General features: G+C 40.8%; 1 protein-coding gene across 6 annotated transcripts in view; it reads left to right on the top strand.

The window, feature by feature from the left end:
- Positions 1-12469, top strand: part of LOC119658789 (transcription factor E2f1) — a 92752-nt gene that overhangs the window by 73566 nt on the left and 6717 nt on the right. For all 6 annotated transcript variants that reach the window (XM_038066503.1, XM_038066499.1, XM_038066501.1 and 3 more), the window contains 5 exons: positions 8040-8672; positions 8742-8899; positions 8955-9509; positions 9575-9752; positions 9825-10505. In XM_038066503.1, coding sequence (XP_037922431.1) covers positions 8255-8672; positions 8742-8899; positions 8955-9509; positions 9575-9752; positions 9825-10505 — 1990 coding nt within the window. In that variant the 5' untranslated portion in view covers positions 8040-8254. The remainder of the gene's footprint in view (positions 1-8039; positions 8673-8741; positions 8900-8954; positions 9510-9574; positions 9753-9824; positions 10506-12469) is intronic.

Below are 12469 nucleotides of genomic sequence, written 5' to 3'. Positions count from 1 at the left end.
TCTGTGTGCTTACCTTGTGGTTCTTTGTGTTATCCACCGATGCAAGAACTAAGAGATTGGACAACATATTCAGGATCAAGTGGCCTTAACTTTTAATAGGTTGTGATGCGAACAATGAATATATTCGTTGATGTAGTAATAAATGTGACCCTATAGAAGACAAGCTATTTGATTTGATAACTTCTGCTGATTTCATGATTGTGAATGGGGGATGTACCCCTACGTCTGGACAAACTGAAACGGAATCCAATGAAAACGGGTTCGGCAAAGTTCAGCGTACTTCTTGGTAATAAAATGCTGTTTTCTAGACGACTTAGAACTCCTCCTTTAAAAGCAGAATTTGGAAATTGGGAAGTGTAAAACTAAGAAAATCAACTTAGGGTGAAATTAGGAGGCTCCTAAGAGCTTCGAAAGGAGATTTCCTTAGAACATACTGTAAGAAATTGGAAGGTGAAACAGGCTTCAAAGCTACCTAGAGCTCTTAAAAGGGATTAGTCGACTAGACTACCGGTTGATACTTTCACGAATTCTCGAATTGCATCAGCGCAGACTCTATTGGAAGTACACCGTCATGAAGAACAAGGGACAAAACTGAGAATGAGAGAATTAGAGGTTCCTGCAAAGCTATCAACACGAAAATGTTACAAGAGAAAGAGAACATCACGCAATATAAAAACAAAAGTTTTTGTACCATTCTTTAAGCATTTAAAACCACCTGGCCTAAGAAAGATGACTATTCAAACCCAAAGAACTTCAGACCGTGGTCGGGACTCGAACCTCAGATACGAGATCGCGAAGTTTGTACCTCGCTGTTTGATGTTATCCACTCAGAGATTCCAATCGTATGAAAATTTTCTTCTCAAAGTATTCTCTGAGCACGTTTGCGGTCAACTGTTGACCGGTTTCCCAATTAAAAATTTACTGCTTTTTAAGATTGGAGGAGAGGCATAGCCTCTGAGCACTCAGACGGTATTGGCCTATTTTACTAGAGTGTGGTATTGCTTCAACATTGTCGACCCGAGATTTGGGGTATGGGGTGATCAGATTGATATACATACGAGCTTTGAAACACTCTGCTGTCAGGGCTGTACAGAACTGATGTCAAAGAGAGGTTCGCTTTTTCGGCCAATACAGCCTTCTCAGACCAACAAATCTAACGCTTCTTCTGCGGTATGTCTATCAACGGTGCAGTCAACGTAGTGTAATTAGGCATAAAGTTAATTACAGTTTTGAAGTGGCCCTGAATCTAATGAGATGCGGCCCTTACCAGTTTTCCGCTGAAGATGTAAAGGAGTTCATTGACTGCTGTTCACGTCAAAAGCTTTACATAAGATCTCGAATTAGTTTTAATTTGGGAAACCAAGCGCTCAAAACAATCATTGGAATCATTGGAAAACAAACTGCAGAAAAATTTTTGCTGATATCTGATATCAAAAAGTCCAAAAAAGGCTTATCTCTCACCTTGGATGTCGTTTGAAGAGTACATGAAGGCTCAACAACGTTAACGTGAGCTGATTTCTCGCGGACCTCTTGGTCTGCTGATTGGTTTTGTGATCAAAATTAAGAGTCTATAAGTTTCACAGCGATATCGGTCTATACTAAGTGCTCTTGGCTGAATTAACTTCAGAGCTCCTGGCAAATTTTTGGAAGACCTAGTGGGGGCTAAAGCACATTTCACCGAACCGGCAATGATGACATATAGGCATGGTTGACCAATTTGAAAAATACCTGAAAGTTCAAAAGAATAGGCATAATCTGAGTGAGTTTAAAGAAGACTCATTAACTTCTTAAACTTCAAAAAAAAATTTTCTTTGCTTTAGTCATGGCTTTCTCCGATCTCCGATTCCCCAGGTTCTCTGGCAAAACTTGCAATGACCGCATTCTCAACATGAGAGGAATCCGAGGTCTTTTCCAAACCCATCAGATACCATAGGTACAGTGAGGACTACATGGAATAAGCAGAATTTCCCAATGATTCCAATCTTTACATAATCTAATTTCAAACCATACAATTTCAATCTATAGGCATATGTTCAAAACTGCTCTGCACAGTTAAATATTTTAATCTAGATAATCTAATCGTCAAAAACTGTCTCCAAAAAAAAAAAAACGATTCCGCTCTGAAGTTTTGGAAACAACTGGAACCCTTATTCCCAAACACACTGGCACATAGTCGAAATAAGGTTTTTGACCCCGCTCAGTTTCTTGTGTAATCAAAAAAAGAACTCCCGACAGCTGTTACTACTGACGCCTCATGTTCCCCAACGACTTCATAAAAATTATGGATATTGTTACTTATCACAAGCGAGCATTTTTTCTGTCAACTATTTTTTTTCCTTCCGAATAATGAATTTACTCGAGTTTGCCTACGACAGTTATTCAAACCACCTGCTCACCTCCAAATGCGGAGGTGATAGGCAAAATAGGGAAGTTTTTTCCTTGGTCAGATGTCCCACTCGCAAGCGGTGCGTCCTAATCTGCTACCATCTTACTGAGTTTCCTGATATTAGATCGATCGGAATAGGGTAGGGTGTTTGCATATGCTGCACTCGTTAGTATGTAATCAGTTTGACTCTATAAAGCGTATGCACACCTGTTGCACCTTTTCCCCAATTTCAGTTAGCTCTGAAGATAAGTGCCAGTTGCTTGTGGTTGCTATTCAATGGTAATAGACTCGTTAATTATGGGGGCTGAAAACTAGTTTGGGGTGTGTTTATTTCAACTTTTTTGCTCCCAATGCATAGGTGTATGGGGGACGAGTCTTTTACGACTGAGGAAAGTCATTCTGCTGTGAAATGTGATTTGAATGGTGGACAAAGACCGTGATGTACATTCATAAATTCTAAATATAATTAAAAGCTCACAGTAGGTGGGTGAATTCACTTTGCTTGCCGCTATCACTAATTATTATTTCCTAGACTGAATTCTTTGTCATAAGTACGACAGAGAATTTTTGAATTCAAATTCTGTCTCACCAATAGATTGTACTTTCTCTAAAAATAGAGTGTCGACACTCGACTTCAAACCTTAGAAATAAGAAAAAAATATAGAAATTTACGACGAGGGTACGTACAAATTAGAGAAATGTGGAATGTAGTGATATAGATAATCTGATCAACCTCAGCGTCATCGTTTCAATTTTCTTAAAGTCAAAAATACAAAAATAGATCCCCCTCATCATTTCAATGTTTTCTGATTGAATTGTATTTCATTTAAAACCAGAATAAATTCTTTTTAACATTTCTATTTCTATAAATTATACGTTGCGCATATCTGATCCAATCAAAATATTCTGACAAAAGAATTGCTTTATTGTTACTGCCGTAGATGGATTCGGTTCATGTGTGTATACACTTCACTTATCAATTTGCAAATATACATTTGTCTGGATAGACAAGATAGAGGTATACAAAAATGAGAAATCGTTCTACTTCCGTTCTAGTTATTTCTTTTGGAATGAAATTGTGGAAAAATATGGTTGTGTGGCGTTTTATGGATAGTTTGAGTATTATAAATCGATACAGTTCTCGGCCCATAGACTGTTCCTAATTTCTCTTATCTTGCAAAAATGCTATCTGGTGATAGTTGCACAATCAATTCCTTTAAAAATTTCTCAATGGAAATTTTGCTCGGAAAACATAATCAATTTTGGGATCACCTTCCCCTATATTAGTACCTTGCAGGAAGGAATCCATTCAGAACTTTCGACTTCCTCGAAATTAATTTACGAAAGTAGTTCGTGAAAACTACTTTCATAATCCTCAATTCTGCTGTTGTCCACCCGTCTTACCCTGAATGGATTTTTTTTACTATAATAGGAGCGGCCCGAGTCGACTCTCCCTCTGAACCGAACAAAGATAAAAAAAGAAGAACTAAAATAGGAGCGACCCCTAATTGCTGCACTCAGAGGACTTCATAGATTGTCCAATATAAGATAGCATACTTAGCACATCATCTTAACGATCATTATTTAAGATTCCCAGGATTTACAAATTAGTGGAGGTAGCGACTCAGCAGAGACTGGAAGACCTACTCAGAAAGTTCCGCGAAGAGCCCTCCAAAATCAGCGGGTTTTCTTCTTTTAAGTGCTTTGATGACACTTTTAACCAGTCCGTATTCACGTGTTACGGTGTCTTGCCATATCATCCGCAAGGAGCGGAACGTCACCGAATGTTATACGATCCAAAATTGTCATAGAGTGCTCCTTCCATCCTTTCAGCTGCCCGTCATCGTTGATGAGGAACCTATCATTAACATATTATACCTCACCATACCATCAAAACGCTTACGAGCTGCTGTCCTGTCCTGTCCTGCAAATCAAGACGATACCCATTGTGTTCTTGAATCGAAAAGATGTGGTTCACAGTGAGTTTGTGTCAAGGATAAACAGTCAATAAAGAATTTTACTATTCCGGCTCCAGCGCACTTCTTTTTGTTCTTTAGGATTAAAGGAACTTTGAAAATAGCTCGGAATGGGACGCTGGAGGCGGTGACGATCACACTGAAGGAGATTCCAGTTTTCGACTTCCAAAGCACCTTCAATGATTGGGTGACGCGGCAAAGGCAAAAGTGCATCGAATCAGGAACAATATTTTGAAAATTTGAATCCTCAGAACCTGTAGAATACGAAATCGAGGACATCTCTATTGGGACGCTGATTTGATTTGATGGTGCGTGTTGGATTTGATTGCGTTTTACGCTTTCCCAACCATCGCTGGACTATGTCGTGGTACCCACGGATCGACCGGAAGCAATTCAAATATTGGATTTCTCTACCCTCGTCCAACGTAATTGTTAGTAATGTACTCAATGGACATCTCAGATAGCTTGGCCTCTACACTGCTCCATCCTATCAGTAATAGGATTCCGATAGTAGTATTACTGTCCACCAACGTAACTTGTAGGTAATTCCTGGGAAATTCGCTGAAGGGCTTCGGCAAATGTGAGCTGTTGGGTCATTGCTGCCCTTTTGATTTTCGCGCTTATTTATTTTGTTAGGCTGATCAATCTACTTGGTTACTTTTGTTTACAGTATGTTTTTATTCTCGTTGACGGTCGCTTATGAACATGCCGGTCTTTGGGCAGCCTTTCTCAAAAAATGGATGGTTTCTTGATACTGATAATTTTAAGAGCAATTACGTATTTTTTGGTAGCAACAACTGGCGTCTTTTCTGTGTATATTTAACGTTGACCGCATCAGTGGCTGGTACTTGTTACTCTCATTTTGTCAAGACTGGCTACCGGCCTAAAATCAATAGTCAATATTCCGTCTCACTATAGCCCACGAGAATTTCGGAAGAGGAGTTTACTCTGAAAAGCCTGGTTGCTAAGCTGAAGGCCTTAAATGAAATCAAAGATGCGTACATTGTTTCGAAGTCCGCATACTCTAAATCAAACTCCCCCGCGGCTAGCCTTCAGCGTATGCAGCTCCACTTTGGCTTGAGGTCTCCTCAGCACCTTTCAGCATACAGGAAGAACAACCCTTGAGCTGTTGCTGTGGTTCATTCGCCAGTTTCACTTCAAACATGACCAGCCCCCAAGTGTATCCTCATCAGCTGGGCGAACTTCTAGCCCGGCCTAGCACACAGTTTCCAACAGTTACCACATAGAAGTTGTGTGGGGAGTCCTGCTGATGAAACCTTAACTTGAAGCATAGCCTGATGAACAGACTAAAGGGAGCATGACATGTGACTCTTTTTGGGCGCTAGTTCAAGTAATTTTGAAAGAAATCAATAGAATTGAAGGTTGGTAACAGATGGGACACGAACATCCATACTTAAATAATTACATGGTCCTCTTCAACAGTCAGAGCCCCGCAATGATTGGCACAGCGGTACTGGTTTATGCTGAGGTCAGGCTCAGCGTTTATAACACCCGAGTTGCGCAACTGCACGTTTAAACCTACGAGGAGCTTTGCCTAAAACATGGGCACAACCACCATGAAATTCCCACAAGGAAGGCCAACCGCAAATAACTGGGCCGAGAATATATGCCCCAGCAATTCTCCTGGAACACAGAGGGCCATCCTGTTTCACATGGTACCAGATAAGCATTGGCCATGTTTCGTGGCCACTTCAGATGAGTCCCCGTGTAGACTCGAGTGTGCTCGCTCAAGGCCTTGGAGCGTTTGCCTACTGCATCACAATAGTCAATGTAAATGCAGCGTTTCCCAGCGCTATCACGTGGATGTTCTCCTTGGCCACTTAGTTTTGATTCAGGGCAGGGTTGCTGGCCCGATACCGGGAAGTATGGATGAATGGATGTCTTCCCAGCCTTTATAATTTCTCGAATTAGGAAAGTATACGGTTTGCGCATTCGTTCCGCTCATTAAATTTGGCTCTCAGAGTATGGTTGACTTCCTAGTACTAGCTGTTCAGAGACTCCATGGCACTTTTTGGTTTTTGGGACCTCTCCTGTGTAGGTTTGACGTTGACCGTGTCAGTATAGAAGAGCTATTCTAGTATTCGTTATGCTTATTTTGCTAAGAGGCTTCCGGGCCGGGAAACACTAGTTTAGTTTAAGTCTTACTATCACTGGGGTGCTTGGGATCTGGGGGTATACTGAGTGGAAGCAAAAAGCATATGAAAACATGCTTCGTAGGATTTCCTCGCCATTTGACTTCTTTTTATTGCTTCTTGGTCTTTTTATTGCATTCTTGGTCCCGCAGGAATTTCGGCAAAAAAGGATTCTACCCTAGATAGTTCGGCCACAAAGGCAAAGATCCTAAACTACATTGAAGATGCCTACGATGTTTCGAAATACGCATATTCAAGTGCGGCGTATTTGGCTCCACCTTGGCTTGATATGCCTTCACAGAACAGGAACAGGCCAATCCTGCAAATATTGCTCCAGGTCGTCCATCGGCCAATTCAACATGATCCGTGGCCAAAATGATCCTCCGCACCCTTGGCCTGTTAGAAAACAGTTTCAACGATCACCAACGAGAGGTTATGCGAGAACTTGTCTGCTGAGACAACTTTTAAGCATAGCCTGAGCGGGTCGACTGAAGGCAGAATGAAACGTGACCCTTAAATCATTAGGAATGAAGGGATGACAACAAATGAAACAATTCAATTCAAGGAGAGACGGAGCGGTAATTAATTCAGGAGCTCCATTTCTCAAGATAGTCAGGGATGTTTCGAATTGGTGTTCCCCCAATGGCACATGTGGAGGGTGTAGAAATTGTGATCATTAATCAATCTCTTATGTAGGATTAATGTCAGAATCCTGTGCTTGCTGTGAACAGATAAACTTTTATTTATTGGAAGGACATCTGGGTAAGGTAAGAGTCCTCGAGTCGTTGGTGTTTACACATTGTAGGCTGATGTGGAGAGATGAACGCTTCTTGTATGAAACGTTAAAGACCCGGGCAAGGTATATATATTTTTTTAAAGTTCTGGAACGAAGTCCTCCCACAGAGTGTGCATTGTCAATCTTTAGTAGTTGATGCTCATCGCAGTGCCCAGTTGAAACCAAGAGTTGCTTTTAATACATCCAGATAGTCAACTTCAGGTTGAGTTGCAACGGTTTGCTATCTCCAGAAATATATAACATCAAAAAGTGCAATTGTCGGAAGCTTAACCCAATTAACATCAACGTAAATATTCGCAAGAAATTAGAACAACTCAACTGTCCTTGCAAATATGTTAAGCGTCGTGGAAACTTAAACTCTTAATCATGCTAAAATTAGTCGGTCATGTTTTGGTCCAATGATTCATTCTCTTTGAAAGTGCGTGGATGCAGTCATCCAGACATTGTCTGACAACAGAGAGACGAGCGATTAATTTCGCCACAATAAAGAGTGAAAATATGTTTTGAAAATTCGGCTATTTGGAATTTTATTTCTGGATAATTTCATGGGATTTCACATTTTGCAATGAGACCACCTTTGATGCTTTGTGAAACTTGCAGACGAATGAAGTGAAAACTGTGGGTTGCTAGTCATATCGGGGGGGGCCAAGGTGAACATTCTTTTCATTTTATTGAGAAATGTGTATTGCGCTTAATACTCAAATCAATCTTTTACTCTTCTCTTTCAGATGTAGAATCAACGGTGCTATTTTAGTCAATAAGTTTAGTGTAATGAGCTAAGAGTAAAAAGATAGATAGAAAAAAGTATCAATAATAAACCCAAGAGCAATCAAACTGGATATCATCCTACAACAGAGTGATTGCACACTACCGACTAGCGGACAATTAATCAAGGATAACACGAGACAAAAACTACTTTTCAAAAGACAAATTTCACTAAAAGATGTCTAGATATTACAATCCGGGCAATTACAATAGTAACGGTAGCACAACAGCACAACAAAATCCAACAAATCATTACTCAAATCAACAAAATCAACAACCACACTACTATCAACAGCAACAACATTCGGAACAAGTGTATCATCATCATCAACAGCAGCAGCAGCAACAGCAAACATCTTATAATAATAACACACCAAAATCAACGCAACAGACGCAACAGAATGTTCGACAGTCGTACAGCGGAAATGGTGGAGGAGGCGGTGGTAGTGGCGGCACAACAACAATTCGTAAGCTTTCCTACGACAGTAGCAATGGCACGAATAAAACGATATCATACTACACACCACCGCAACCATCGACGAAAACAAATATTTCTAGATACAACCTGACATCGGCCGGTTCCGAAGTGAATACAGGTAAGACGATGGAGCAACTCATTAAGTTTATTCGCATTGAACCCGGTTGAATTGAATAACATTTTTCAGGTACTAAAATGATTGGTGCAGAACCAACAACGCCACCGCCCAATTCCAAGGTCAATTCGCATCTTTTGGATCATGGCTACGGGGCAACACCTCAGCCGCAATACGTTTCCAGGACACAGCCAACTAAATCGGAATCAGCCATTACAAAATTTTACAAGGTTAGACATTCAACCATCGATGCTTGCGGTATAAATCCTACATTCTCTGTTTCAGGTTAAGCGACATCTCCCCATGGCCGACACACCCACAAAGATGGCCAAACAATCCTTCACCGCCAATCATTCGTCCACAAAATCATGTAGTTCATCGAAAAAACGATCGCCAGATGGCAATCGGGCCGACACTTCGCTAGGCATCCTTACCAAGAGATTTGTCGATCTGCTACAAGAATCGCATGAAGGCGTTGTTGACCTCAACATTGCTTCAAAGCGCTTGGAAGTACAAAAACGTCGTATCTACGATATCACCAATGTTCTTGAAGGAATCGGTATCCTGGAAAAGAAATCCAAAAACAATATACAATGGAAATGCGGTCATTCATTTGTGAGTGATGAAAGATCGCGACAAATGCAATTAGAGAGCGATAGACTCGAACAGAAGGAAAATGTTTTAGATGATTTAATTGGCCAGATACGTCAAGCGCTTGGCGGCGGTCAGATTCACAATAATCGGCATGCGTATGTGACGCATCATGATTTAAAAAGTATCGATATATTTAAGGATGAGAATGTGATGGTGATAAAGGCTCCGCCCGAGGCGAAATTAGTGGTAAGACGTGATGGACTAGCTCAATTAGAAGGGCATGTTCTTACTCATTGGATCTTTGCTTTCAGTTACCTGACGCACAGTTTCCCCGAGAAATTCATCTTAAGGCTGAGAACAATGGTGAAATTGGAGTTTTCCTTTGTACGGATTCCCCTACAAGTCCAGTATCGTTCTCCAATGATCCGCTGTTGAATGGTGTGAAGCCTATTACGACGCCTCTATCGGAAAGTGGCAAACGAAAACAAGGTGAGCGGATTTTTCATTGCAGCATAAATGATTGATTCGATCCAACTGAGGGTTTTTTTCTTGTGAATTCAGGAACATATCCCATCCGTTCGGCACAACGAAACTTAAATCAATCCATTATGGATGCCTCTTCAGTGTCTGCCGCGGGCAGTTCTGAAATCAGTAGTTCTAGTAAAGATTTAGCGGACGTGGCAGGTTGTATGATCTACCAAACAACTACCAAGCCCGTGTTAACACAAAGTCAGGTGGATCTGTTGGATATAAGCAACAGTCGCTTGCAAGAATACTACGTAAAGCCGGAAACATCACTACCACCAAGCGATACGTCACCCTCGCCGCCACCATCTCTCTCACCAACCGCACCGCCCTATTCACCATCCCAATCATCCTACTCACTTAATTCCAGTCAAATTGTGCATTCATCAATGAACAATTCTTCCACCCCATCGTCCATAGCTCCTGCGTCTTCAATGCAAAATACACCGGCCGGGGATAGTGGCGGCACCCTGATGATGACACCACTAAATTCATCAGTTTCGTCGCTGTCTAATACCTTCACCGAAACAGAAGATAATAAACCAAGTCCTGCGTCAAGCAATTCCGACGATCTCGGCCTTAAGAGTGATGTGCCAATGGCCAATTTCCCGCGTGTATCGCCAAATGAGACGAGTGAAGCGGAAACTAAGAAAGGTGTTCGCAATGCGCTATTCTCCGATCTTAGTCCAAGTAATCTGAATTACATGGAGCCAAATTGTAAGTATAGTTTCGCTTATTTCATTGATTTTCCTTCAATATCAAGATCATTTAGTTTTTGTTTTGGATAACTTGTCCATTTGCATGCGCTTTATAATTGAACACATGACATGCTTTCACAACTACCATTAAAATCATTCATGCATCAACTTCCATTTTGGATGAGGGTCTCATGGAGTTTAATTATTGCTTCGTACGAAAAATAGAATGTTTTCTGTCGGGAACTCTTGCTGTGACTGCTTTCGAAATTTAGATATGAGCATCACAGTCTGAGTTCTTGCTGGGCGACATTTCAAAATCATCGGCTTAAGTTGAGTGAACGCACAGTAATTTTTAATTGGTTGTGGAAAAGGATCGGAATCATGAAACAACATTTAACTAAACATTCCAGAAGATTACATGTCTTTATTTGTACTAACTTTGGAGATGTATCCCGCATTGGTTCAGGGAAAATATTGTGAGAGATGTGTATGTTGGTGGCAGTGGTATTTGATTGGAAGCGTCTGTATATATTTATCCAGGGCAGTGTAGATATGCAAGGATTTTTTAATTTACAGGAAACATGGCTAAGAATGAAAGTTGAGGACGGCTGATATCTGGAAACAGTTCTATAAATTTTAGTCAGTAGTAGCTCGTGAATTGAGCAACATTCTTGTCACTCAAGTTCCTCAGATTTTTATGATAGAAGAGTACACTTATTTGCTTCTGTAAGAGTAAAGGGAATCATTCTATGCAGATTTTCAACAGGGTAAAGTGATTTCGATTGCGGGACCCTTCACTATCGGAGGAAGAAAGCCGACTTCTCACGGCATTTTATTCTGCATATCAAGTATTCTTACAAGTCAGCAAGTGAAACAAGACATAGTGATTCTTTCTATAATGAGACATTCATTTCAACAGCTTACTTTTGTCATGATTTATTTCTATGTTTTCGACAGGAGCAAAAGCATAGATTTGATCATATAAAGCGAAAAATGCATTCTTTATCCATTTCCTAGGCAATTTTGAAGATTTAATGCTGATATAATTCAGGTACATGAGATTACTGCATTCTGAGTGGATCCATCGAACTTATCTCTACGATTTTCCGTTAGAGCTTGTATTATCTACGGTTGGTATTCACCGCTTTTGGGATATACCACGTCAACCAAACCTACGCGTCATCGCTCTTCGCACTTTCCTTGCACTATTCCTATATAGCAGCACATTAAGGTCCTGAGGGTTCAACCTGAGTACCTGCTGTGCTGGTCCTCTTTCTGGCGGCTACTGGGTTATATTGAGCGCTAGCATTCATGCCAGTAGATACGAGGCCTATCTAACACCTCTGCCGCAACTAAGGGGTGTTCCGCCCGAGTTATACAGCACAATTCCATGCTTGAGCCCACAAAGGGGCAAATCAAATCAAATTCAGCAAATAAACGGGCTAAGAATATAGCCTCCAGGAATTCTCCTAGAACAGATGCTCCATAAGGTCACCCCGATTCCAATGGTAACAGATAACTTCCTATAAGGCTTCGTGGCAAAAAGCGCTTAAAATGAGTCCTTTGGAGACTCGGATCTGATGGGTATCCTCGAGTACATGGAGACGGCATTCCCGAACGGGTTAACTGGACCATAGAGGACCTATATAATAATTTCGAACAAAAGTCTCGAGAAAAATGGAAAAAATGGTTTTCCAACGTTTGGAAGGAGGGCCTTATTCGTATTCTCAAAACTATAAGCTTATAAACTGCTTACCAAGAAAAGCAAGTTAAAATACCATCTACAGTTTTGATTCTAAGTCAAGTGGACTATGCTTTGTTAGAAAACAATGGACTTACAGTGTATTGGATGGATCTCAATCAACGCCTGATATGGAAGAAAAAATTCGCATTGTGGCAGTGTACACCCAAAGAATTATTTTTTCGTCGAAGCTCCATTTTCTGTTGGATAGTTAGCTATACTTGGTTTTTCAGTCCGCACAA

This window comes from Hermetia illucens, chromosome 6, assembly GCF_905115235.1.
Source record: "Hermetia illucens chromosome 6, iHerIll2.2.curated.20191125, whole genome shotgun sequence".
NCBI lineage: Eukaryota > Metazoa > Arthropoda > Insecta > Diptera > Stratiomyidae > Hermetia > Hermetia illucens.
This window is presented reverse-complemented; position numbering and strand designations above follow the sequence as displayed.